Source organism: Aspergillus bombycis (assembly GCF_001792695.1).
Source record: "Aspergillus bombycis strain NRRL26010 chromosome Unknown contig00063, whole genome shotgun sequence".
Classification (NCBI taxonomy): Eukaryota; Fungi; Ascomycota; class Eurotiomycetes; order Eurotiales; family Aspergillaceae; genus Aspergillus; species Aspergillus bombycis.
In genome coordinates, this window is record NW_019170065.1 from 124,409 (window position 1) to 150,844 (window position 26,436).

Sequence of the window (26,436 nt, forward strand, 5' to 3'; positions counted from 1 at the left end):
ACTTTTTGCTAAACCTCTGTCTGCATCGCCGTTGTATTAGCGATTTCACTTATCTGCACATCGTCATGGCATACAACTTGTCTTTTTGAGTGTGATGATGGCCGTGCTTTTACCTGTTACGGTTCGCACTCAATATCTTGGTTGCATCTGATCTTGTTTGGACGCATTTGTCGTGTCACAGTGGAGTTAGCAACGTCTTGGGACTGTGTTGGCCGTTGTGACTCAACAGCCTCTTTTATTATCTTTTCGTTTTTCTGATGCTTTTTTTCTGCTTATAGAGATGGAGTATGAACTGGTTGTTTTAGAAATCATCACATCATCAGAACTAATAGAGCAAAGAGAATGATTGATCAATTCAATTACCTCGTTGGCAATGCCATTTATGTCAGACATGTACGATACGATTGACTAGGGAATGGTAGGGGTGGGAAATTTGATATATCAGACTAGTATGATGAGATCCATGATTTTGATATATTCGTGTATGTACCGTTGAAATTCAGAAGTCTTCAACCGACCGGATTTTACCACACCGAGGGAATCTATAACTATGAACACCAAAGAATAATCCGAGAACTCAACACCATATAATGCGATCAAGACAACAAACGTGGAAAAAGGGAGGCGCAAATAAGAACAGGAAAGAGAAACAATAGCAGGGACTTTCAATGATTATGGGACTGTATAGTCGATAGAAGAGCCTATTCCCGAGCTCATGCGGCGACTTCCTGTTTCTGGGATGACTGAGAAGCTGTTTCAGGGATTTCGAGATTGGCCTCGTTGTTCTCAGGCTTCGATTTCGTAGGGGCAGGGATGGAGTTAGTACGAATCGGTCCCAAACCGCTGGTAGCAGGGGACGCGGATTTCGGCCTTAAAGCACCACCGGCTGCTCGAGCGGTTTCGTTGTTCTCAATGGCGTTCTGGACAGCCTTGTTGCGTATCTCTTCCTTGTAGAAAGCGGATTTTCCCTTGAGGTTTAGGATCTCATCGACTTGGAGCGCAGCTGGCATGAGGTCGTCGAACCTCAGGATGTGGCAGAAATCGGCATAGTTCTTGGAGCCCTTTGCGTCCTTGAACTCTTTGTTCTTGCCCGGGATCATAACATTTAGTAGATATTTGGTGTTGCCGAAGCGATTCTCGGACTCGATACAGAACTTTAGGTAAGCGTGAACGACGTCTCTGAATGGAAGCAAACCCCCATCTGCTTCGCTTTGGAAACATGAAGGATTAGTCTCGGCGGATGTTGCAATCATTGCTCCATCGACGCCAAATTCTTCCATCAAAGCCAACGCCTGGTCACGGGAGGTCACATCGCCATTCATGAGGCATGCGACGCCTGCGTTGTGGCAGATGTCACGTATCATACGTAGCTGGTCGCGGATTGCCCTTTCGCGTGGACGCATGGGTGGTGTTCGACAATGGACTGTCAGGCCCGTAATGCCTGTCTTGACAAGCCTGGAGACCAACGCCTCCGTAATCTCCGGCTTCTCAAGGATGCGGATCTTCACGGAGATACCGATTTGGTAGGGGTTTCCAACCTCGCGGACAAGCGCCTCCAGAATCGAAACCAGTTTATCGGGTGTCCGTAATAAGGCCGCACCCATACCGCCACTTGTACTGAATGGTTTCGGACATCCTGAGTTCACGTCGACACCAGCAACATCACCAGCGACCATCTTGGCGGCTTCCACAGCGAGCTCGGGAGTGGCTGTACCGAGTTGGAAGATGAGTTTCCCTTTCTCTCGCGCCGGATCGAGGCGGTAAATAACCGATTCCTGTGATGCTGCTTCGGCGCGACCACCGTTCGAGGGCAGCCTCGTATATTCAATGCATCCGTTGCGGGGGTTCACGCGGCGAGTGGCGCCGACGATTGCGCGATCAATCGTTTCGGGACCCCAGACCAGGTCTGCACCATATTTAAGGGCTGTAAGGCGAGAAGGTAATTCTCCTGACCGGACCATCGGCGCAAGGACTATTTTACCACGATAGTCGACCCCGTTAGCGGGGATGGGCACGGGAGTTGGTGTAGTGAGCGAAGTCATTGCGGAGCGGAGAAATCTAAGCATAGCATACTTCAAAGGAAAAGGGAATGGTGGTGGAGTTATCTCTCTGGTCGTGATTGACTCAGATGGTCAAAGATATCGACTTCGTGGGCGTTCGTATAGTTAGTCATGGAGTAGTAGTCCATTATCCTTGGAAGGCGGAGAGAAAAAGTCTATATCACGTGGAGATAGGCGATAAGTTAAAATTTTCGTCTGGATTTTTTGCTTGATTTACCCGGGTATTGTGACGGGTATTGCATATTACCGGGCGGTACCTGCCAAGTAAATAGGGGCGGAGTACAGTAATCATGTCTACTTTGTCGAAGGGACTGATATACACCTTGGTGATCTGTCCCGAACGTTTCTATTTCCCAGCTATTAACTGCGAGACTCCAATCTTCCCATTGAGAAGCCAATCCCACTAGTGCATTGGCAACCATATCCTAGTGTCTGACAAGCAGAATACGAAGGGAGCCATGCACGTGACAACCATGCTGATGGCGCCATTTCAGGCGCTCAGGCACCTGCGCCAAAAACCCTAAATTCCGATTTCTTTGTTCTTTAGATCTGAGGTCCCACTCCGGGCGAGACGAAGAGTAGGATTCGATTATGGGAGGTTCATACCGAGTGAGGCTGAATTTGTTGAATGAGACGGCCCTGGGCTCTCTCAGAGGCAACCCAGCAACCAAGAGTGGGAGCGGGACCAATATAGTGGAGCAAATCCATAGGATTGATTCACCGGGACGGCCATTGACAATGGAATTGACCAGGCTTCTTCAAACTCCCCCTTTTGCCACATCAAGATTTTATAGAAGAGAATTTGACCTCGATAGGCTACTACTAGTATTGTTGCGAGTCCACCAGAACAGCGATTGAACGTAAATCGAAGAATCTCTAAACCATATGGATGTATAGAGATCGTGAGGATCATGGACATAGTGGAATAATCGTGACCCTCTTGGCAACCAACATAGCAACGAACCTCGGAATGGCTTCCCGGCACCGAATTTCTTCCCGACAATTTCCCTCTCCTTTTAAATCTTCACAAGACAAGCCGAGCGTAGAACTGCAATTGTACAGCAGAACCACCGGTACTTAAAGTTCCAATTGAGCCGACAGAGACGGGTTCTTGCACCTTCTTTTCCCGCAACCAATGTTCCTGGGATCGTCATCCACCAGTCTCGTTCCAAGACTGCGCACAGCTCCATTAAACCGATTGTCCACCGCCTCTCCGATTGTCGCCCGCGTATCACGCACATCCGCAACGTTGGCTCCCCCCACTAAACAAGCCACCCCTCCTTCCTCTTCCTCTCCCTCTTCTCTCCTCTCTTCTTCTTCTTCTTCCTCTCCTTCATCCTTCTCTCCTTCCCCTCGAGTTGCTCCCTCGGCTTCGTCCGCCACAACTCGTGCTGCTTTAATTTCTCGACACTTTTCTTCGTCCGCTACCCCGCCGCAGTCGCCCACCATGTCTTACACCGTTCGCAACATCGGCCAGGCCAACACCCTGGCTCACCGTGTCTACATTGAGAAGGATGGCCAGCCCGTCTCTCCCTTCCACGATATCCCTCTCTACGCCAACGAGGAGCAGACTATCCTTAACATGGTCGTTGAAATCCCCCGCTGGACCAACGCCAAGCAGGAGGTATGGGGCAGAAACACTCAATATCGCAAAGTACGGGCGCTGATTACGTATGAAGATCTCCAAGGAGGAGTTCCTCAACCCCATCAAGCAGGATGTCAAGAAGGGCAAGCTCCGTTTCGTCCGTAACTGCTTCCCCCACAAGGGTTACCTCTGGAACTACGGTGCCTTCCCTCAGGTATGTTTCGCAATGCTAAAGATGCCACATGGTTCTACCTGCTAACAGTCTGCTTTAGACCTGGGAGGACCCCAACACTGTCCACCCTGAGACCAAGGCTAAGGGTGACAACGACCCTCTCGATGTCTGCGAGATCGGTGAGCTTGTCGGCTACCCCGGTCAGGTCAAGCAGGTCAAGGTCCTTGGTGTGATGGCCCTGCTTGACGAGGAAGAGACCGACTGGAAGGTCATCGTCATCGACGTCAACGACCCTCTGGCTCCTAAGCTTAACGACGTTGAGGATGTTGAGCGCCACCTGCCTGGCCTCCTCCGCGCCACCAACGAGTGGTTCCGTATCTACAAGATCCCCGATGGCAAGCCCGAGAACCAGTTCGCTTTCTCCGGCGAGTGCAAGAACAAGAAGTATGTTTAAGTGACCCACATATTTGAATTTTTGTATGATGTCTAATACTCGTATCAGGTACGCTCTCGATGTTATCCGTGAGTGCGCTGATGCTTGGGAGAAGCTCATGACTGGCAAGTCTCCCAAGGGCGATATCAGCACGTAAGTGTACATTCTCCACCGTGGGAAGGCTAGACATGCTGACCAGATTCTATAGCGCCAACGTCACCGTTGCGAACTCCACCGACCGTGCTGACGCCGGCAAGGTTGCCAACCTCCCTAAGGGCGAGAACCTCCCCCCTGCCCCTATTGATGGCAGTGTTGATAAGTGGTTCTTCATCTCTGGTGCTGCTGTGTAAATTGATACCAACGAAAGTAAATAAAAGTCCCACAATTTTTGGATTCAGCCCATGGGCGAGTCCACGTAATTTTACCTGATCTCCTCGTTCTTTTCGTTGTTTGTCTTGCCCGTATTACTATGCAACCTCCGCTAAACATCAAACGGATGTATTTGCGATGTTGTTTTATAGTTCGTAGACTTGACTCTCACGCCATGTACTCCGCAAAATAAAGATGCTACATAATGCAAACAAGCACTTCTATAAATGCGGTATCCCTCAATGGCTAGGTAGTATATACACAAAGTAACGGTATCATAATGCTTTCGATGAGCTTCCCCGGTAACTCAACCGCTTCGCATCCGCAACGTAAAAGTACAAAAAGTCCCGATCTCCAAGCGCCATAGGCGGACCTAAAATCAACCACGATAATAATAACGGATATGCGTACAAGAAACTCGATTAACCCTTCAAGCTCTCCTCTCGCTCGATAGCCCGTCCCACGCGCGCAATTTCCTCAATGACATCGCCGATCTTCATCTGGCGCTTTCCGACCTCGATTTTAAGTTCCTTCCCTCCCTTGAAGGCCACTGTTACCTCGGGCTGTTCTGTCGAGACACGGGGGAGTTGCTTAACCTTGATATCGATGTGCGTAGGGCTGGATGCCGATGCGGTATTGGGATTGCGAAGGATAGAAAGTAGAAGCCTGCATGGGCGGGCGGACTTGGAGAATGGGTTGAAGCTTGTGCGGAGAGAGGTGATCGTCTGGACAGGAATAGTCATCTTGGACAATTGGGCCCGATCTTGTTAGGTCGGAGAGCTTGGGTAATTGGAGGTCTGTTGGATCAGATCAGTCGGGTGTCCTATAATTGATTGGCTAGATACTGACGTTTGCGCCCGACTTTGGCTTCTGAGTATAATTCTGGCAGCAAGGGAACTCGATGTTGTAAATATCTTCGATTTTGCGACGTCAATGATGGGAAATGACGGCGTATTTGCGGTTGTATATCAGACCCGAGAAAATTACCTCGACTTTCTCCAGACACCGGGAAGCGGAGGAATGTTTAGTGTTTGACGGAGATGCAAACATTGATTGGATGATCTAGTCTTAACAAGCGGTCTCTGACTAAAGATTTACCTGGCAGAATAATTTGAACACTCCATCAATTGCATTGTTGAATTGTGTATCTTTTGTATGGCTTAGAGTTTAGACGTCGTATCTAACCAAAGATTACTGCTTTTGATTTTTTTTTTTTTTAAAAATCATGTTACAATGTCTATAGTTCTGACTTTTATTTGAGTTAATTTTTGATCGATAAAGTATATTACTCGTAGAGATATAATCATCGAACTATACCAGCGACGAAGCCCTTTTCCACGGTCGGGATTCTCAAGTTCTGACCAGCGCGATCATATAGACCGCCTTCCTAGTTGAACACCGCCTTCTTTTTCGGATATAGTCAATTGTTCCTGGACTGATGACGCTGCAGCCAGATTGGCCGTATTGATGGAAGTGTCGTCTATTGCTAACATAACCGTTGCTTAATTGCGTTTTATTTGATTACCGTAGTGAATGCAGGGTCACTAGAAGACTGGCTCAAATAAATCCGATTATATGCAGATTTGGGCCGCTAGAACACTCCCTTTCGGTTCGTGAGATCAACCTTATCCGACACTACTGAATGATTACAACATCGCTCTGCATGCTACCTTGAAAATGTCTTCTTTATCCGCGCTTCAAGCTCGCCTAAAAGAGCTATCGACCTCTCTGGCGCAGATCCACCCTCTCGTGTCCCGATTGCGGAACTTTACGACCGCCGTTGGACAGGGCGACGAAGCTCGATTAGAATTAGGGACCGAGATCCATAGTCTGCTGAAAGAGGCAGAGGTACATTTGGAGGTCTTGAAGGTTGATGTTGAAGCATTAGAAACTGCCCCGGAAGGCAGACGGAAAGGTGTGGACAACGAGAAGGAGTTAGAGCGGGAACGGGTTGTTGCGTTGGCAGGTAGACTAGCGGAAGACTTGAAAAGGTGAGTGGGCAATATCGTACTGTCAGTGCTGTGCGACATGTACGGCTGCTATCCTTTTCTACATGAAGCTAATAGATTCATGCCAGAACGAGAGGAGACTTCCGAAATGCGCAGTTACAAGCGAAGCGGAATGCGGAGATCGCGAAGCGCAAAGAGAGGGAATCGCTATTTTCGAGATCACAGAGCGCTGAAAGGAAGAGAGAGTCGACTGAGAAGTTGACACAAGATGATGTTTTGCTCAATTCGTCAAGTGATGTTACTGCGGCATTGCGGAGAACGCATCATCTGATGCAGGCAGAGTTATCTAGAAGTCAATTCGCACAAGAGACACTAGGTCTGTTTCCTCCTCTGCTGATATTTCTCGCTCTGACTAATTATATTACAGAGCAATCGACTGCTGCGCTTTCATCGCTCTCAGAGTCTTACACAAGCCTGGATACCCTTCTATCATCGTCACGCAACCTTGTTGGTTCGCTCCTTCGCTCGCAAAAGTCTGACACCTGGTATCTTGAAACCGCGTTCTACATTCTAATCGGCACCATTGTATGGCTTCTGTTTCGCCGGATATTATACGGACCCATGTGGTGGCTTGTATGGTTGCCGATAAGGTTCGCAGCGAAGTTCGTATTCACCATCTTGGGCGCGGTTGGCCTATCCAGCAAAGCCGTTCAACCTTCTCCGTCTGCTGTTCCTAGCGCAAGCTTAGCCCAGGAGGCAGTGGTCCCAACTCTTGAAACCGAGGCGAATGTTCAAACCGCCGATGGCCAAGCTATCTGGGACATACCTCCAGTTGCGGAGGCAAAAGAAGACCGCATGATTGATCATATTGGTAACATGGTTGAGGACAATGAAGTGGGATCTAAAGAGGAGCCAACGGAAGAAAATGAACAAGAAGAGGAGGTTGATGAGACCAACATCGATGACATTTCACTAGAAGAAAAACAGAGGCCAGCGGAGCTCCCTCGAAATACGAAGAAGAGGATGTATGAGGCTACAGAAGTACTAGAAAACAGGAAGGATGAGCTATAGGTAGCTAAAAATTTACGAATAATCAATGATTGCGACAGCAACAATGCTGCATGTATAGGACGGTGATTGAAACATAGCCATTTCTCTATTCTTGCTGGAGATGACAGCCCTCAAGAAAGCTAGGAAGAAGCTTTGAGTTGTTGTCTACTTCTCATGTTTCATAGACCCAAATTGTCTGGTCAGACCAATAAATGTCTTGGCATCAATAAATCGCGTTTATCACGTGGGGACGCGTTCCGACACGTTCATCCGCCGTCATTTCAGGGAGCTTTACTGGGAGAGACTGGTATAATCGGTAACAACCAAATTGGCACAATTGGATTTAGCCCCTTCAAATTCGGTCTTCGCCTCTGGGTAGCATATCATGGCCACCAACTTTTTCAACAATAAAGCCCGTGCTGCGGCCGCAGCAGCATCAGGCAATTCGAAGCAGAAGCCGACAGATGGAAAAGAGGAACATGCACAGCAACAGCCATGGGTTGAAAAATAGTATGTACTATTTCCCGTGGTTCTTACTAAAAGCATCTAGTTAACGATTTCTTTCAGCCGTCCTAAGACGCTAGATGATGTCGCAGCCCAGGACCATACAACAAACGTGCTCCAACGGACATTGCATGCCTCCAACGTGTGTTAAATCCCTACCTGAGACAAGCGAAGTCGACCATTAACATGATTGGAAACCAAAACAGCTGCCTCATATGCTCTTCTACGGACCTCCCGGTACCGGAAAGACATCGACAATCCTCGCCCTCGCAAAGTCCCTATTCGGACCTGCTCTGTATCGTTCACGTATCCTTGAGTTGAATGCTTCGGATGAACGTGGTATTGGCATTGTACGTGAGAAGGTCAAGGGCTTTGCGAGAGTACAACTCAGCCACCCTACAGGGGTTGACAAGTCATACTTCGAGAAATACCCATGCCCACCGTTCAAGATCATTATCCTTGATGAAGCAGATAGCATGACTCAGGATGCTCAATCTGCTCTTCGACGCACAATGGAAACCTATAGCAAGATCACACGTTTCTGTCTTGTTTGTAACTACGTTACCCGAATTATTGAACCACTGGCCAGTCGATGCAGCAAGTTCCGTTTCAAGCCGCTGGATAACTCGGCTGCGGGCGACAGACTTGCACAGATTGCGAAATTGGAGAACCTGGAGTTGGAGGATGGCGTTGTTGACAAACTGATTCAGTGCAGCGATGGTGACTTGCGACGTGCAATCACATATATGCAAAGTGGAGCTAGGCTGGTAGGAGCCAGCGGAAACAGCGGTAAACAGGATGGAGGGGAAGATGCTCAGATGACAGATGTTAGTTCACAGGTGATTACTGTGAGAATGGTCGAGGAGATTGCTGGCGTGATCCCAGAAAGTGTTGTAGACCAGTTGGTCCAAGCTATGCAACCAAAGAAGATCGGTTCTTCCTACGAGGCAGTCTCGAAAGTAACTACGGATATTGTTGCGGATGGGTGGAGTGCAACACAACTGCTTGCACAGGTATGTTCTTATATGAGCTTTTCCATCATGCGATGCTAACAGTGGGCAAGCTTTACCGCCGAGTGGTTTACAATGATGCCATCCCTGATATTCAGAAGAACAAGATCGTCATGGTTTTCTCCGAGATGGATAAGCGCTTAGTCGACGGTGCAGACGAGCATCTGTCAATTTTGGACGTGGCTCTGAAGATCTCCGGTATCTTGGGCGGCGCCTAATGGCCAGATTGGTAAATGAGAGACAATCTCAATGGCCATTCATTTGTATATGTATGAGGATGTCTCCCGCAGATCTACTCTAATCACACTATCCGACAGAAACCCTCTGTCGGACTCCCTCATTCGAGCTTATGGCCCCAAGCAACGGTGGATTCAGGCTGTGAAGCCACCAGCGCACGGGCGCAACAGAGCATGGCTCGTCCTGATATTTCAGCCGGACAGGTTTCCGCTGCTGAATGAAGAGCGCGGCAACTGTTGGTTCTGTTCTCGGGCGCAAAGACCGAAGAGGTACGACTGTATGAGGTTTCATGAGATGGAGGAAGGGATTGTCAACTGGTAGCCTATGCCAAAATAATATACATGAACACCCATCCACCTGCTTGCACTTGTTCTAGAATGTTTATGATTACGTATAAGGCGAACGGTGTGCCTGAGTTGAGAACCACGTGCGGCCCCGCTCGCCATTCTCTCCGAAGCGTCACCGGCAGATGAGCCAAGCATTCAACAGTTTTGGAATGACTCTTTTTGTATCAAACTTTTGTAAACTTCCTTTCTTTTTGTTTTTTTTTTTTCGCAGCCCTTGAAATATCATTTCTCCGCAGAGAACTAGAATTGCTAGAGTAGACACTCCAGATCACCCTTTCAGAAGTTATTCGAACATACCCCGCAATGGCAGAATCACCCCGCTATTTGACCGGAGACGGTGAAGGAATCCGCGAGTTCATAGACAAGTTCGACGTAAGCATTGACTCTATATTTTTCTCCCTCCAGTTTTACTTGATAAATTGCGAGTAGAAAAGTGACTAATAATCTGCTTCAGGTCTTCCTCTTTGACTGTGATGGTTGGTATCCCGAACCTTCAGTTTCGCATTCTTCCAGACCCCGCGATGCCTCGATATCTAGCCCGATGTGATAGCAATGCTGAAAGTGACCATTTATACAGGCGTCCTCTGGTCTGGCGACCATACCTTCCCCGGAACTAACGAGACACTGGAGCTGTTGAGAAGCAGAGGTATGCACCCAAGGGCCGAAACACCGTGAGACACATTCAAGCGCAAAGGCTGAACTGCATTTGTCTCAACCAGGAAAGCAAGTCGTGTTCGTCACGAACAACAGCACCAAATCGCGCGCCGATTACCAGAAGAAACTCGACTCCCTCGGGATCCCAAGCACAACGGTAAACATCAGCCACACCCGGAGCCTACCCACAAAGCAGACGATGGCTGACAACAAGAAAAGGAAGAGATATTCTCCTCCTCATACAGCGCCTCAATCTACATCTCCCGCATCCTCCAGCTCCCAGAGAACAAGCGCAAAGTCTTCGTCGTGGGTGAAACAGGTATTGAGCAGGAGCTGCGCTCAGAGAATGTCCCCTTTATCGGTGGTACTGATCCCGCGTATCGCCGGGACATAACGCCTGAGGACTATAAGCGCATTGCTGCGGGAGATCCGGAGCTGCTGGATCCTGAAGTCGGGGTGGTCTTGGTGGGACTGGACTTCCATCTCAACTACCTGAAGCTGTCGTTGGCGTTTCACTATGTTCGTCGTGGTGCTGTCTTCCTTGCGACGAATATCGATTCTACTCTCCCGAGCTCGGGGACCTTTTTCCTTGGTGCTGGCTCTGTGAGTGCACCTTTGATTATGGCCTTAGGCAAGGAGCCAGTCTCGTTGGGTAAGCCCAATCAGGCGATGATGGATGCCATCGAGGGGAAATTTAAGTTTGACCGGAACCGTGCGTGCATGGTTGGTGATCGTGCGAACACTGATATTCGGTTCGGTCTGGAAGGAAAGCTTGGAGGTACACTGGGAGTCCTTACTGGGGTCAGCAGTAAGGAGGACTTCGAGACGGGGCCTACTAGGCCTTTAGCGTATCTGGATAAGCTTTCAGATCTTTTGGGGTCGAACTGATGATAAATTAAAGTTAGAGTGCTAGGCAAGAGAGCGAGGGATATACATTATCGATAGATATAGTTAGGGAAGCCATATAGATACATAGAAGTTGGTTCGCCGTATAGGGAAAGAAGATTTAGAGCTTGACCATAACCTTGCGCTCAGATATCAGAGCAATTATCTTCAGATAATCATAACTGCGACTCATCACTGGGACCGGGAGTCTCGCAAACCGAATCATGCCTGAGAAACCCCTTCAGCTTCCACAGCGCCAACATCGCATTAACCGTGATCGGGTCATTCGGTCTAAAATACAAAGCTGGACTCTGGAAACGCGAATCATAACCCCAGATCTCCTCTAACTCCTTCTGAGAGAAGAGCTGCGCAAGTTCGAACACAGGTACCTTGGACGGGAGATGCGGCAACATAAGATATTCAGGGAGTGTCCCCATAGCATTGGATGTTGCCTTATCTTGTGAGACTGGTTCAATCACCCCCGTCTGGCTGTTAATCAGAGTGCCCATAACCAACACCGCACCGCATTCCATGCGCGGGAAGGGTTTCACACCCTTCAACTCTTTCAGAATAGCCGCCTCGGAGTACTCATTAAGGTCGATAGCCGTCCAGACGCGGTTGGTAGCATCCAGTCTTTTATACTTATTACAGGCCTGTTTAAGTTGCTTGACCACATCCGCCCTCATTCTTGACAGCACAAAGTTAGGCATATCTTCCCGCCAGATGATCTGTTTCTCTTCCCGAACAGTAAAAGGGCCGTGTGGATGTTTCCACCGATAGGGGAACATGCGCGCAACAGGCGACCTCGTCCCGTACACGTGCGACGCCAAAACCGAATTCAATTTTTTCAACAGCGGGAGACGGTCCACGAGTCGTATCACAAGGTTCCGAATGCTCATGTCCATATAGGGTATCGGCAGAGATGTACCGCCGGCAGCTCGCTGCGATCTATGGTCTGCAGCAGCAGCGGCCACTTCATCTTTGAGTAGCCCCAGGGGCATGAACCATAGGCCGTCGGATTTAGGCCGTTTAAGCATCCCCCAGTCGGTCAGAAATGCCCTAGGAATGCGTGTCCCTGTTGCGGAGCACATCCGTGGAGGTGAGGCGAGGGCCATTGCCCAGGGGTTCCGGCGGAGGTCCTCCAGGTCTTCAGGTTTTGCGGCCCGCTTCTTGTGTTTCTTCTCGAGGTTGGGGTGCACGGTCTTCATGAGGGGTGATTGGGGGAGGGTTTGCGAGAGTCGAGGCTCCTCTGTTTCACTGGCCGTGGACTCCGCGTCATCATATTGACCGGGCTCCTTTGGGTATTCGGGGTGTTGGAATTGTGATCCGGTCGGAGTGGTTGGATGGTCGATTACACGTCTCGAGATGGTTCTTCGACCATTGAGTTCCGAAGAGGACAAGAAAAGCCGTTGGAAGACCCTCAAACGCCACGAGGCGTACGAAATACGGCCGTGGAGGCACTCCATGGTGTGCTTCGCGAAGAAGAGCAGATCAGATAAGTGAGAGAGAGTTGGTTAGCCTTCCAAACCCAAAGAAACCAAACTCCACTATCCGCGGCGCTAAACCGTATCCATGCTGTTCAAGCTCCGAAGCTTGGCGGCGGACCTTCTGCTCAGATGCGATCGGAGTACGGTCGTCTTCACTTCCATTCTTTTCCTGATTGTGACAAAGCTCTGTCTGTCAGCAGACACTCTTCTCAGAATGAACCCTGCACGTTCGTTACAGCGACTTAGTCGCTTCTTTCCTCGTTCTTCTATCCCCCCGGTGCTGTCGCGGAGTTTCACCAGCTCTGTCCCGTCACTATCAAAGGGCAATCCGCCGCGGGGCTGGACTCCCACACCATTTATAACAGAGACAGTAGTAAGTTCCTTTGACCTCACCTGCTCATATCGCGGTAATGTATGACTAACTATATCTCAGGGAGGAGGCTGGCACACATGTACGTTGACACCAACGTAAAAGAAGAAAACCAGCAGTATTAACCACATCACATAGATGATATCTTCTCCCGACTTCTAAAGGTACCAATGCGAGAGTTCACACGCCACACCACCCCCAAAACGGCCTCACACTAACCGATCTCCCCAGGAACGCATAATATGTCTCAACGGCGAAGTAGACGAAACCATGTCGGCGTCTATCGTCGCTCAGCTCCTCTTCCTGGAAGCCGATAACCCCCAGAAGCCGATCCACTTGTATATCAACTCCCCTGGAGGCTCGGTCACAGCGGGTCCGTGTTTCCCATTCCCGGGCAACGCTACATTATGGATCCCATATAGTGCTGGATGATATAGCAATGGTCTAACTCTTGGACAGGTCTCGCCATCTACGATACAATGACCTACATCGCCTCCCCCGTGAGCACCATCTGCGTTGGTCAGGCGGCATCGATGGGCTCCCTTCTTCTTTGCGGCGGCCACCCCGGCAAACGTTACTGCCTGCCCCATTCGTCTATCATGATACACCAGCCGTCGGGCGGGTACTTTGGACAGGCGACTGACATTGCGATTCATGCAAAGGAGATCCTGCGGGTTCGGGAGCAGCTGAATAAGATTTATAAGCGTCACCTGACGGGGAAGAAGGAGTTGTCGCTGGAGGAGATTGAGAAACTTATGGAGAGAGATTATTTCATGGGCGCTGGGGAGGCGTTGGAGATGGGTATTGTCGATGAGATTCTGGACCGCAGAATTAAGTCAAGAGAGGAAGGGGGCGAAGGGGATGAGAAGCCACCGACTCCTTAGATGTTGTCTTTATTCGTTTTCTTGTTTGGTGAATGGCATACCCTTGTCGCTATGTAATATTATCATGACTTGTTATGGATTTTGTTGTCTCAGATGCTATGTTCAAGTGTGGATCTGATTGTGTCTGATACCTTTCGATTCGTTATCATCGTATAGCGGATTTGACAAACACTCTCGCCTAGATGCTACTAGGTGTATACAATGCAAGAGATTTGGAACGTCGAGTTCAGAACTCGTTATATAGTGATATAATATTTACACGTGTTACAGCCAGTATGGACCCAAGGTCAATACGTACAAGATAAAAGGAGTAAACCGGCTCATGTCGCTACCCTCTCGAGGCGTCCCTCGGAGTTGACCTGCAGTCCAAAGCGTTCTCGAAGAAAAGTAGCTGTCTGGTCAGAGGGCATATAAGCAGAAGTTCGTCTTGCCACAGCCGGACTATAACGCCATTGATCCCGAATGATATTAAAGATACCGAGGTCCATGATCACTGCCTCTCCTGACGCAAAAGCATCCATGGCGTGGCCATTCCTGGCGCCAGGTATACGTCCGCCTTCTGAAGGATCCGCCAGTAGCTCCGTTCGCTCCAATTGCTCGTCCGTACTAAGACCTGTATGTTCATCGCGTGGACGTATCTCACTAAGCTCTATGTCATCGCCGGAGGGCTGAGCCGAGCTGTTCCGAAGAACGCCGCGCTCCTCGGAATCATGATCCTGATCGCTGGGTGTCTCTATTACACCCGGTATCGTGGATACAGGAGCAGTCGCTTCAGTCGTCTTCACCCGTTCAACAATCAGACCTAGCATGACCAGGTCGAGGAACAGCACAAGCAAGTCCGACAGTAGAAGCTGGGCTACCGAGACGGGCGCTTTTTGTCCAATAAAGTCTATCAATAATCCCCCGTGGAGATAGCCTCTCGTTGCTTCTCCAGCCTCCGGCTGACCGAAAAACTTGTGGTGGATCATACAGAATACATTACTGGCGAAGATAGCCCCGATGAATGGTTGATTCCGTGTGGGGTCAAATGGAGGTGCCTTGGGAGTGAAGAATATCAGCTGCACAATAGCACGAATCGCGAAAAGTATGATTGAGCAACTACGGAGGCAGAACCCAGTCAGCATCTGCTTCACTTGGCGGGCTTGCCCGAAGTGACGTCTGCAGTCCAACAGCTTGGCGGGACTCACTCCATGTAATACAGTGCAGATAGCTGGCAGTAAATCAAGATATCGAGATCGCGGAGTAAGCGATCGATGAAGGCGACTTTCGTTGCCGACTGCAGTTTCTTGAAGCGGCCATCATCACCAGATTGCGGCCCCATGAGGTCCGCGACGCTTCCATGCGGGATGCCGGATACGTCAGCGATGTATTCCGCATCTCGATAGACATCCGGAGTTGTCATAGGGGGTCATGAGGGCATGAATGGCATCTACATGAACTGATGATTTGAATGAACAGGTAGAGGCCGCCACTGCAGACCTGTGGAGGGTGAGATGCCACTATCCTCGAGATGGACTGTGATGGTCGGGGGAGACGATAATGGGGAGTCATGTGCGCGGGCCTTTCTCGGTCCGAAGGCCCCCAGCTGCCCCAAATTTCCGATGGACTCCAGTCACTTAACGCTCCACATTGCGACTCCGCCCAGTAGCTTTAGTGATGGTCGCATGGCCCTTTGTCATGGTTGCCTATGTCAAAGCCTCTGACACCTTCATTCGGGATTTACTTTCTGCAGGACCTCTCGCCATCATATAATGTTCTTACTTTCGATGAATGTTGATTGACTTGATTGATGGTCTGACATCAACGGAATTTCTGAGCACTATAGACAGCGAATACTCTATAGACTATAGATACCTATCTACAAAAGTAACCAGCTCTTCAATCAACAAAGATTGTCTTTGACGTGTTCGCGTAATGCTTGAAGAAGCTAGTGAACAACCGAATAGAATGTCCAACGTCATATGTACCGCCAGTTTCCCGGATACTGTGCATGCTCAGCTGGGGGTTACCCAAGTCCAGCGTGCGAGCACCGAGTGCAGCGGACAACATTGGACCAATTGTGCTTCCACAGCTGGAGTCGTTGCGAACGACGAAGAGCTGGAGAGGGACGCCTTCTCCACCGTCTTCTGCTGCCTTGCGTGCAACTTCCTGAAGTAGGACAATGCCAGGGGAGTTCGTCGCGTAGCGAGCATTAGCGTTAATCTTGATCACAGGACCCTTGTTGATCTCCGGCCGGTGATCATTCTCATACTTGGCAGAGTAGTTAGGATGAACAGCATGAGCCATGTCCGCAGAGAGGAGGAATGACGTCGACAGAGTCTCCTCATAGGCGGTAGCCAAGTCATCATTGCCAGACGTGGAAGAAGGCAGAACAGACAGGCGACGGATAATTGCTGGAAGTATATTGGAGTCAGCTCCCTGCGCGGTACGGCTGCCGATCTCTTCGTGATCGAATAGCGCAATGAGACGAATGGATGGTTCATCGTCCAGAGCCGACGCATCGGCAACGGAGTCGATTAGTCCAACAGTGGCACAGAACGAGCTGTTCAGGTTATCCAGGCGGGGCGAGAAGACGAATTCTTCCAGCAGGCCACCAAGGCAAGACTTTTGAGTGTCGAACAAGATCATCTCAAAGTCCAAGATGTCGGCTGGCTTGACTCCTGCTTCAGCAGCAATAAGCTCCACCAGGTAGGGGTGATGACGCTCGGTCACTGATTTTAGTGGAGAGAAGTCTCCTTTCTCTGTTTCACCATTTTCTGCGGCCTTTTCACCGGTGGCAGCAGAATCGGCAGTGCGGTTGAGCTCAGCAGCGACAAGGCCGGCGATAGGAAACAATTGGGTCTCCTTATTGAAAGCAAAAGTCTCCTGGCGATCAAGGTGGATAGCCAAGGTCGGGATCCGGAGAACTGCGAAAGATGTCAGTCACATATCATCAAAGTTAATGTTACGTGGAACCCATACTCGGCCGGTCGATTTTGACCAACTTCTGCACAATGGAGCCGTCACCGGTCCGCACCATAGCACGGCCTGCGACACCCAAGTCCCGGTCGAACCCTAGATCTCATTAGTATGCAACACACGGAAAGAGGATAGAAAGCTTCGTTACATGTGTGCCAAATACCACCTCCGTAGGTCTCTACGCCAACTTGGACGAATCCTTCGCCGCGCTTGTTGCTAACAGGCTTAATCCTCAACACGGGAGAGTCAGTGTGGGCACCGATCATAGAAATCGGGTTTCCAGGCTAGTTATCATGAATAAATATTAGCTTTTCAGTCTTGAGGGAAAAGCTGAGCAGGTGCGGGGTGTTATGTGTATGTACCTTCCATTTCTTGCCGATGGCGAACGCTACAATGGTTGAGCTGTTACGGGTCAAGTAATACTTTCCACCTGGACGGCAAGTGGAAGACCAAGAATCTTTCTCCTGGAGGCGCAGTTAGTATTTTCGTCAACACTGGGATGGAATCACATACCTTGATCTCCTGGAAGCCGGCCTTCGATAGAAGTTCCTTTGCCGATTGGACAGCGTGGAAGGCTGAATTTGGCCCGAGTTAGACAAGTCACTGGACCAAGAACGACAATAGGAAGGGAGCTAGTTACGGGTGGGGGAGGCATTGACAAAGGACAAGAAGTCCAGAGCCGGCTGCTTCAAATTTTGGGCGAGTTTCGAGGTCATTTTTGGGTACCCCGCGAGCTAGATCCAGGTAGTCGTTGTTTTTGTTGGAGACGAAATTGCGGAGACGGAGAATTGGTTTAATGGCATGAGATCATGGCTGGTCTTGGCGGTAAGGCACTAAGCTTCGGTTTATGGGGCCCGAACCACCCTCAACCCTAATTCGGATTCAGACTGATCCTCTCACTACGTATTAGTATCTCTACTAGTATCTCTACTCCGTATACGCAGTATCCTCCATCTTTCATCTTGTACCAAGAAACCGTACTCGTCATATTGGCTTCGGATTTGACAGGTCGGCCTCCTGACAGTGCGCAGTACCAGTATGTAGTCGTTACGGGACATGGAATCATCTGAAGACCCTCTCTTGCACAGGAAGCAAAATACCATGCATATGAGACATGAACAATGCGTAATGGCTCCCTGAGTCATGTCTGCAACATGACAGGTCGAACCTATACACTTCTCTATAACGGTCCACCACAGTGCCCGTCATGAATTTATAGAAATTCGATATGTACTTGATACTCTACGTGTCTCTTCACAGCTTTTATAGTAGCAACCCTGGATCGGTTCGATAGACGATTAGACAATTAATAGCATGGCATAGAGGGGTTCTTGAAATCAACAAGGGCAGCAAGCTTGGGGCACATCGGCGACTAGTAGTTGGGGCTAAAGTATCGATAGGATCAACTAATAATAAGTGAACGGCCGATTTGATGAGCTTGGGGAGGCTCAGCAATTCCTTATAAGTGTGTGGAGTAGATTAAAAGAGGCCAGGATTTTGTTTGAGAACACGAAACCAGAGTGACAGTGGAAAGCCGTTATGGTCAGAGGTGTCCACTGAGATCGACGCGGAAAGGGAGAAGCGATAGTTTCTTTGGCTGGAAACTCTCCTTCATGCTGTGGTCCAAGCTTTTTCCCTCGCGCGTTCAGGGCGCGTGTCATGGGAGGGCGGTCGCGAGGAAGCCCGAAAAAGTGGCACCTGGATTAGCTATCGATGGACGCTGATCCAATCATTCATGAAATCGGTCGCGTCGGTCGAGTCGCGTGTTTTTTGGAGACATCAATAATTTGTCGCCCGATCAGAAAGACGCTATCATAATAATTAAAGAAGGAAAGACAAATCGGCCGTTCATTAGAGGTACTACTCGTGCTAAGTGGCTTTGCAAACAGTGTAGTTGTCGTGGGGTAAACAAGAACATGTTCTCCGTAGTACAGGTAACAGTGCACTATGTTGCGCGGGATGATCTATCTAATCAGTCTCAGGGTTACATAAGGACAACTACAACGCCACAGCGTATTAATTTGAAGGGACTGTAGACTAACAACATAAGCGAAAGATCGGTCTCTTCTAGATTCGAGCCGAGAACAATAATTTGAGACAAACTGAAAGCGAAAGAAGTCGAGTCAAAGAGGGTAAAAAAAATACGTGACAGCCACCTACGACCCAGATAGGATTAGCGCAGCCGACGCGTGACTGGGAGGGATTCCCCTTCGAAACTCCGTCACCCCAAGAGGGCCCCATCACCAGCCCTTGGATCTAACCTTCAGCGCTGTTTCAACATCCCATTCCTCACCAGACGGTGGTCGGGTCCGTCTCAAATGACCTCCACAAGTTGCTTGAATATCTTCAATCAGCACCAAGTCTGGTGAGAGGTACTATTTATTCACCTATCGTCGCTCTCTCAAGCCGCCTGGTTTCTAGTTGATCTGGATTATTGCTCGGAGCGGAGAAGGGTTTGGCTATCGTCAACAGATTCATTCACCAAACAGGCGCCTTGAAGTGATCCGACTCACAGGAAACACAAAATATCTTCCTAATCTACCATCTCACAAGCGCTTCCACAATTGAGCTTCTATATACCACCATACACTTTGCGATCCGACATTGGCGACTGTCGCATTCCCCCGGTTGGCCAAAGTCCATCCCTCCTTCGACCGCCATTTGAACCAGGCGTGATCAACCACCCCGCCAGAAGGATGGGCGACAACATCCACGACACAAATACGGTTGCCACCCGCAGCGCAACAAGAAATGCTTCACGTGCAAAACCATCCGGAAGTGCCGCCAATGCATTAAACCTCGCATCCCCGCCTGGGTCAAGGACGCCGCCCAGCATGCCATCAAAAAAGACCATTTTCTATCCTGATTCGCTAGGCAGGCAACAGAAAAGCCGAAACGGTCCGGAGGCTATCGACCCGGATGCGCTTGCGAAAGCTTTGAAGGACTACGAGGACGCTGGGCGCCCCCGCGAGAGAACACCCGGAACCAGTCCCAGTCGAAAAAGGCAGCGGGTATATGGCGACAGGTCAGTAACGACAATTCCCCCATAATAGCCTACCGTCGTCCTATGGTTCTTCTGCGCCTAGTCTAGGATGTCCGGTCGATTTATTACTAAACTCCTATATAGATTCATCCCGAATCGGGAAGGGCAGGACCTCCAAGCAACCTACAGTTTGCTCCACGAGGACGGGTGTCCTTCTACTCCTTCGAAATCGAAAAAGCGTGCGCCGCACTCGGAGCTTCATTTTCAAAAGAGTTAGTCCGTACCTTCTCCACGCTTATAGTGTGAAACATCGGCTAACATCTTTTCCAGCGGAGGAAGCAAACAGAATGTACTCGCGAGTACTGCGGAGCGAGCTGTTTGGTAGTACTGTCCCGCAAGCTGACCTGGACTCATTATCACCGGATCCTTTGCTGGGCCTCAGTAATGGTATCAATGAAAAGACTCGCTCCCATACCCCTCCGTCGCATGTGTCAAATCTTCCTCCAGCAAGCATAACGCCGTCAACACCCCACAAGAACCTTTTCAACTACGCCTCCCCACGTGGATCTGGACATCCTACCCCTTCTAAAACCCCCCGGAGTCAACATGGCCCCAACCTCAATGTTCGATCAGAGCTCTACAGTCTGTCACCGATCCGCTATGATAGTCAACGCATCCTTGAGACCCCTCGCAAACAACCACGTTATGTCAACAAAGTCCCATACAAAGTACTGGACGCACCCGACTTGCAAGATGATTTCTATCTAAATCTGGTGGATTGGGGGAGTAGTAACGTTTTAGGTGTTGGCCTTGGAAATTCCGTCTATATGTGGAATTCGCAAAGCGGATCGGTGACTAAGTTATGTGAGCTAAGAGACGACACCGTCACAAGCGTGAACTGGATTCAACGAGTGAGTCATTAAAGTATATCACTGCATTGGCGCGGGGACTAACGGAGCGACAGGGTACACATCTTGCTATAGGGACTGGGAAGGGACTTGTACAGATCTGGGATGCGGAGCGCTGTCGTCGTCTTCGAACGATGATTGGCCATACCAATCGTGTAGGCGCCCTGGCTTGGAATGATCATATCCTTACATCCGGCTCGCGAGATCGCCTCATCTATCACCGAGATGTTCGTTCTCCGGATCAGTATCTTCGGCGACTTTCTGGCCATAAGCAAGAAGTCTGCGGTCTCCGATGGAATACAGAAGACGGTCAGTTGGCTTCGGGCGGGAACGACAACAAACTTTTGGTGTGGGATAAATTAAACGAGACACCCCTCTATCGATTTTCTGACCACACTGCGGCTGTCAAAGCGATTGCTTGGTCACCTCATCAGCATCATTTACTTGCTTCTGGCGGTGGAACGGCCGATCGGACTATCAAGTTCTGGAATACCTCCACTGGATCTTTGATCAAGGAAGTTGACACGGGGAGTCAAGTCTGCAACCTAGCCTGGTCGAAAAATTCCGACGAAATCATCAGCACACACGGTTACAGTCAGAATCAGATTGTAATCTGGAAGTATCCACGTATGGAACAGATCGTATCATTAACGGGACATACGTTTCGTGTCCTGTATCTGGCAATGAGCCCCGATGGCCAAACGGTGGTTACGGGCGCTGGTGATGAGACTTTGAGGTTTTGGAAGATCTTTAACAAGAGGTCCGGGAGAGACCAAGGGCGTGAAGGCAGCAAGTTGGCGGAATGGGGCACCATCCGATGATATTACGATCGATATATTTGATGACCTTAGTGCTACGGCATCTTTAACATACCCTGCAAAGGGCTTTCGATATGCATTAGACACGGCGTTCACGGAATCTGGCGTTGTTTCAATCCTGGGTATATCCTTGGTCGGTCCGGGGCAGGGTTATCAGGGTTTAATTGGCATCTCTCGCATTTTGTGGGTTTACGGCATTTGACAGGCGCTTATTTGCGAGGCGCTTGTGTCCCAGCATTTGATCACATATTTTGTCATGTACCGTTGGCCTTATTCGTGTTATTCGCGCCTTCGCCACTATGCCTGCGTTTCTGCGCCACTTCTTTTGATTTATATTTAACCGACCTTGTTTTACTAGGCCGCGAGCCTTTCGCAACCAGTCCCCCGTCTCTCCTTGCACTAAATGTAAGCGGCGTTTGCTCATTGGGAAATGTGGTGGGGAAGCCTCGAGTACTCTCATCTTGCCATGATCGCATTATATGTATCTTTTTCTCTTCGTCGTTTTCCTTTCTGGCGGGATTGATGAGATGACTTGTTAAATCGAGGCGTTGTTTAGTTCGCTATATTCCAGGGTCTCGTCCACTCCGGAGACACTTGCAATGTGAAGCAGTGTTGACCATTGTTCTAAAAATAACAAGAATGAAATCTGCCAATGTGGATTTGAAGTAGACGCGCGCGTATACATGTACCGTAGTCTGAGTCACGTAGCTTTGATTGGGTTGTACTGCGCTACTATGTTATCTATGTCCATTTTCCTTGCAACATCTCTCTGGCTACCTTTCCATTCTATCCCCGATCCCTCACAGAATGCTGGCTTAACAATTTAGTGCCAACGAATGCCAATTTTCCTGTCCAAGAATATTCAGATTCAGCGAAGCATCTTTTTCATTCCAGACAAAACAACTCCGATCATATATTGCTAGTAGTACTATGCCCCTCCCCGGCCCTGGATAAGCTTCCAATCGAACTAACCGGAACATACCTTATCTAAGTATCATACCAAGGTTTCTACAACCTAAACTTAATTGAATTGGGTTCTAGTCAATTCCTAATACACTCCCGGTGCTGACACAACAGAAGGTTCCAGTGTGATATAACTCACAGAGCCGACTTCTTCTTGGTATACCCGGCGGTCCAGAATCCAGGCCACTCACTCGGCAGCTCTTCCACAATGAACCTGAATATGGCAGCCTGTACCTCCTCCGGCTTTTCATATTGCGCAAAGTGTCCTGCATCGATTGTAACCTCCGTCAAATTGCTACATGCCTCTCTCATTGGATCGGCCAGGCGAGACGTTATGGTATCACACACCACATCTCTGACGTCATGGATAAACAGGACTGGTTGATCCAGCTTCCCATCACGTTTCCCGTTGTATTCCGCATTCCGCGCATGGTGCAGGTAGTACGCAGATCCGGGCCAGAAGCCGGTCCTCCGCATATCCTGAACAAACGAATCGAAGACCTCTGGAGGGAGCACCGGAGGTCCTGTCATGTCCACACTTGGGGGTTTTGGCATCCCGCCCATCCATCCGCCGGCTTTGCGCACGGTGGCAGTCACCTGGGCAAAGCGGCTAGCCGGGGCCTTGGCCGGTTGTAATGAAGCCTTGCAGAATCCTGCAATGTCACTGTCGAACCATTCAATGGTCTTTTCGAAGTTCTCCTCCCAGTTCTTCATATAGTCCCACTGCCCGAACTCGTATTCGTCCGCCGGGTAGAGCTCGCGGTTCACAAAGGGAAGGAAACCCTGCCAGCCGCGCTCGATAGTATGGAATGGCACCGACAGGGTCACCAGCGCTTTAACCACTTCAGGGTGTTGCGTCGCGACGGAGGATGTTACGCCCGCACCCCAGTCGTGGCCAACCCAGATCGCTGCATCGCGGCCTGTGTCGGCTAGCAACGCCATCATGCCCTCCACGATGGCCTCCTGACAGTAGTCGTCGGCCACGCGGCGGGCAGTCGACTGCCCGTATCCTGGCATATCAGGGGCAATTGCGCGGAATCCGACGGATGCGAAGGCATCGATTTGCGCCTTCCAGGTGATTGCAGTACCTGGCCAGCCATGGATGAAGAGAACCAGAGGGCCATTTACAGGGCCTGCCGCTAGATAGTGAATCTTTTTGTCGCCTGCGTAGACGACATTGTGGTCTGTGATGGCTACCATGGTGATAGATGACCGTACTTTCAATCGGGAGTCTAGATTCCCGCGGATCTGTGAGACGTCGATCGTTCTGCGTTGCTTGTTTGATGGTCGTAGATACAGGAGGCTACTTGGGTGTTGTCCCCTCGACGGTCAGAAGTCTTGGGGAAGATCAAAATGGGGGCGATCAGGTGGGGTGAGATATTTAAATCTATAGGAATACGGAGTACTACTAGGTAAGCACTTCCCCCCACAGCATCGTGAAACATGATCCAATACAACTTCTTATTAAGTGCACTCCACCAATCGCTAACTATGGCAAGTATTATTACGAGTCACACTCCATAAGTCAGTCTTATCATGTCCTGCTCCGTGCTGACGCCGATACGTCGTTCGCCTTGTCGGCCGGAAATGGATGTCAATCTCTCGGGATTAAGCATCGGGATTATGCACCTTATACTCAACGCCGGTCAAACACCGTTAACTCCTCGCTCTGGTGTTGAATTGGGGGCCACTCTGAGATTTAAAAATGAGGACATGGCCGTCGAAATGGTATTGAAACCCATCATCACAAATTGCAGTGACTTCAAAGTTTCGTCAGCGTGCACCTCACTGGACAAAGATGCCCGAGATTGTTGGCAAGGAAGTAGGCCCCATTGGCTTCGGTCTGATGGGATTGACTTGGCGAGCGACGCCACCGTCTCAGCAGCAGGCCTTTGAGGCTATGCGCGCCGCAATACATAGTGGAAGTATGTAATTGATTGCTCGGCAGGTAGCCGGCTAGTCCTGTTTTCTCCATGGTAACAAGTTTTTGTGACTCCAGGTAACTGTTGGAATGGTGCCGAATTCTATGGACCCCCGGATTACAACAGTCTTGTGCTCTTGGAACGGTACCTCGAGAAATATCCGGAAGATGCCGACAAAATCATTCTGAACATCAAGGGTGGTATAAACCCCCAAACTCACCAGGTCGACGCCTCGCCGGAGAACACACGCAGAAGCCTAGATGACTGTATCGCTCAGTTGAAGGGCCGCAAGCAAAAAATCGACATATTTGAGTTCGGCCGCCGCGACCCAACTGTGCCGATGGATGTGATCTTTGATTTGATCGATAAAGAGTATGTCCAGACTGGGAAGATCGGAGGGATTGGGCTCTCAGAAGTGCGGGCTGAGACTATCCATGAAGCCGTTAAACACACCAAGGTGGTGGCGGTAGAGGCCGAACTCTCCTTGTAAGTTATTTAAATCGATTCCATGGCCGCACATGTTGACTGAGACAGGTTCACTACCGACATCTTGGAGAATGGCGTCGCAGCGGCATGCGCCCAATATGGGATCCCAATCGTCGCCTACTCACCCATTGGCAGAGGCATGTTAACCGGCCAGTTCAAGAAGTTTGACGACCTCCCAAAGGACTCATTGTTATTTTCCTTCAACTTCCCTCGCTTCCAGCAGGGTAACTTTGAGAAAAACCTGCACCTGGTCGAGAAGGTAGAGGAGATGGCGAAGAAAAAGGACTGCACCCCAGCACAGCTGGCTATCAACTGGACGAGAATGTTATCAAGGCGTCCGGGGATGCCAACTATTATTCCAATTCCCGGTGCGACAACAGCGGAGCGAGTGAAGGAGAACAGCCAGCTTATCGACATCACGGATGAAGAGATGGCGGAGATTGATGCGATTTTGGTGAAGTTCACTCCAGCTGGTGGACGATACCCCGAGATCATTCCGACTAATACATAGGCTATGACCGTTGTATCTGAGCTGGTTAGCGTACCATAATTAAGACTGTATGTGTTTATGCAAACTTTTGCTTTTAAAGCTCATATTGTCACCCTGTTGCTTCCCTATAAGCAGGCGGGTTGTATAGAATGTAGATTCCATATGAAGTGGTGCTTGTATATCGTGGACACAGCAAACTATCTAGTTTTATCCTTTCAAGAGCCCCTAAGAAACTACATTAGATATAATAATGCAATTCTCACAGAGCTTTATCACAAGAAAAAAACAACTGGAGATTCGAAAAAGGATCAGCCCTAACTATGCAGCAGCAAAGAGGAGTAACATGGCAGTAACAGGTAAACTACATTTATTTGAGGAAACAGATGTCCTTTCGAGATATAGAAAGACGTGGAGTTTTAGATTCAACAGCATCTGGCATGTTTAACAATAATCATCGACTGTCTACTGTCCAGTTCAAGACGTCTCCACGTAGAAGACGACTGGTTCTCCAGCACCGGCTCCTTTCCTGCATCACGTTATTGGGGTAAGTGGGCGTGGGAAGATTTCAGAAATACCCACAGAGACGGCCATGGAATACTAGGGTAGCCACTGAATACCCACTGAGCTACAGCCTATGATGCACTATGCTCACTGAACACTGCGCGGAGTACCCTTACTAAAGCAGTGGCATCCAGACAAGGAAATTTAGTTCAGATCAGTAGAAAAATTCCGGTTCGTATAGGTGTATATATGATATAAAAACACAACCTCCGATGATCTCTAGATTGGAGATACGTCCCAAACCCAATTGAGAACGATTCATTACTTATGCTACACTGGTTATGGAAGATTAGCCCACATGATCCGATGACATAGTTCTACACATTCTCTTAGAACTCACAATATGGATAG

General features: G+C 49.4%; 13 protein-coding genes across 13 annotated transcripts; 7 read left to right on the forward strand and 6 right to left on the reverse strand.

Annotated features, from left to right (window-relative positions):
* Nucleotides 1-713: 713 nt before the first annotated feature.
* On the reverse strand, nt 714-2,042 carry ABOM_005960 (tRNA-dihydrouridine(20) synthase (NAD(+)); the record flags this gene model as incomplete). The annotated part of the gene is made up of 1 exon (XM_022533089.1): nt 714-2,042. The coding sequence occupies one exon, from the start codon at nt 2,040-2,042 to the stop codon at nt 714-716; it is 1,329 nt and encodes a 442-aa protein (XP_022387591.1).
* A 1,465-nt stretch (nt 2,043-3,507) lies between these two features.
* Nucleotides 3,508-4,600, forward strand: ipp1 (inorganic diphosphatase IPP1; the record flags this gene model as incomplete). Its single annotated transcript, XM_022533090.1, has 5 exons — nt 3,508-3,684; nt 3,740-3,859; nt 3,918-4,261; nt 4,320-4,403; nt 4,459-4,600. 5 exons carry the CDS (start codon nt 3,508-3,510, stop codon nt 4,598-4,600), a joined length of 867 nt encoding a protein of 288 aa, XP_022387590.1.
* Nucleotides 4,601-5,041: 441 nt separating this feature from the next.
* Nucleotides 5,042-5,362, reverse strand: ABOM_005962 (mitochondrial 54S ribosomal mL53 domain-containing protein; the record flags this gene model as incomplete). The annotated part of the gene is made up of 1 exon (XM_022533091.1): nt 5,042-5,362. The coding sequence occupies one exon, from the start codon at nt 5,360-5,362 to the stop codon at nt 5,042-5,044; it is 321 nt and encodes a 106-aa protein (XP_022387589.1).
* Nucleotides 5,363-6,296: 934 nt separating this feature from the next.
* On the forward strand, nt 6,297-7,639 carry ABOM_005963 (putative protein transport membrane glycoprotein Sec20; the record flags this gene model as incomplete). Its single annotated transcript, XM_022533092.1, has 3 exons — nt 6,297-6,610; nt 6,697-6,944; nt 6,996-7,639. The coding sequence occupies 3 exons, from the start codon at nt 6,297-6,299 to the stop codon at nt 7,637-7,639; spliced, it is 1,206 nt and encodes a 401-aa protein (XP_022387588.1).
* Nucleotides 7,640-8,003: 364 nt separating this feature from the next.
* Nucleotides 8,004-9,350, forward strand: ABOM_005964 (replication factor C subunit 2; the record flags this gene model as incomplete). Its single annotated transcript, XM_022533093.1, has 4 exons — nt 8,004-8,128; nt 8,186-8,264; nt 8,329-9,135; nt 9,186-9,350. The coding sequence occupies 4 exons, from the start codon at nt 8,004-8,006 to the stop codon at nt 9,348-9,350; spliced, it is 1,176 nt and encodes a 391-aa protein (XP_022387595.1).
* A 633-nt stretch (nt 9,351-9,983) lies between these two features.
* On the forward strand, nt 9,984-11,258 carry ABOM_005965 (4-nitrophenylphosphatase; the record flags this gene model as incomplete). Its single annotated transcript, XM_022533094.1, has 5 exons — nt 9,984-10,088; nt 10,171-10,192; nt 10,294-10,362; nt 10,436-10,527; nt 10,590-11,258. Coding segments are annotated over 5 exons (957 nt in total), but the record flags the coding sequence as incomplete, so codon positions are not given.
* A 173-nt stretch (nt 11,259-11,431) lies between these two features.
* Nucleotides 11,432-12,721, reverse strand: ABOM_005966 (uncharacterized protein; the record flags this gene model as incomplete). Its single annotated transcript, XM_022533095.1, has 1 exon — nt 11,432-12,721. One exon carries the CDS (start codon nt 12,719-12,721, stop codon nt 11,432-11,434), a length of 1,290 nt encoding a protein of 429 aa, XP_022387593.1.
* A 235-nt stretch (nt 12,722-12,956) lies between these two features.
* ABOM_005967 (ATP-dependent Clp protease proteolytic subunit) lies at nt 12,957-13,996 on the forward strand (the record flags this gene model as incomplete). The annotated part of the gene is made up of 5 exons (XM_022533096.1): nt 12,957-13,115; nt 13,176-13,194; nt 13,251-13,276; nt 13,344-13,485; nt 13,572-13,996. The coding sequence occupies 5 exons, from the start codon at nt 12,957-12,959 to the stop codon at nt 13,994-13,996; spliced, it is 771 nt and encodes a 256-aa protein (XP_022387592.1).
* A 320-nt stretch (nt 13,997-14,316) lies between these two features.
* ABOM_005968 (DSC4 family protein) lies at nt 14,317-15,398 on the reverse strand (the record flags this gene model as incomplete). The annotated part of the gene is made up of 2 exons (XM_022533097.1): nt 14,317-15,094; nt 15,184-15,398. The coding sequence occupies 2 exons, from the start codon at nt 15,396-15,398 to the stop codon at nt 14,317-14,319; spliced, it is 993 nt and encodes a 330-aa protein (XP_022387587.1).
* A 476-nt stretch (nt 15,399-15,874) lies between these two features.
* On the reverse strand, nt 15,875-17,670 carry ABOM_005969 (M18 family aminopeptidase; the record flags this gene model as incomplete). The annotated part of the gene is made up of 6 exons (XM_022533098.1): nt 15,875-16,902; nt 16,958-17,050; nt 17,103-17,238; nt 17,317-17,418; nt 17,468-17,529; nt 17,595-17,670. 6 exons carry the CDS (start codon nt 17,668-17,670, stop codon nt 15,875-15,877), a joined length of 1,497 nt encoding a protein of 498 aa, XP_022387586.1.
* A 1,956-nt stretch (nt 17,671-19,626) lies between these two features.
* Nucleotides 19,627-21,666, forward strand: ABOM_005970 (fizzy-related protein; the record flags this gene model as incomplete). Its single annotated transcript, XM_022533099.1, has 4 exons — nt 19,627-19,979; nt 20,082-20,209; nt 20,268-20,848; nt 20,902-21,666. Coding segments are annotated over 4 exons (1,827 nt in total), but the record flags the coding sequence as incomplete, so codon positions are not given.
* A 1,095-nt stretch (nt 21,667-22,761) lies between these two features.
* On the reverse strand, nt 22,762-23,826 carry ABOM_005971 (alpha/beta fold hydrolase; the record flags this gene model as incomplete). Its single annotated transcript, XM_022533100.1, has 1 exon — nt 22,762-23,826. One exon carries the CDS (start codon nt 23,824-23,826, stop codon nt 22,762-22,764), a length of 1,065 nt encoding a protein of 354 aa, XP_022387638.1.
* A 598-nt stretch (nt 23,827-24,424) lies between these two features.
* On the forward strand, nt 24,425-25,545 carry ABOM_005972 (aldo/keto reductase family protein; the record flags this gene model as incomplete). The annotated part of the gene is made up of 3 exons (XM_022533101.1): nt 24,425-24,551; nt 24,626-25,034; nt 25,083-25,545. The coding sequence occupies 3 exons, from the start codon at nt 24,425-24,427 to the stop codon at nt 25,543-25,545; spliced, it is 999 nt and encodes a 332-aa protein (XP_022387639.1).
* Nucleotides 25,546-26,436: the final 891 nt, after the last annotated feature.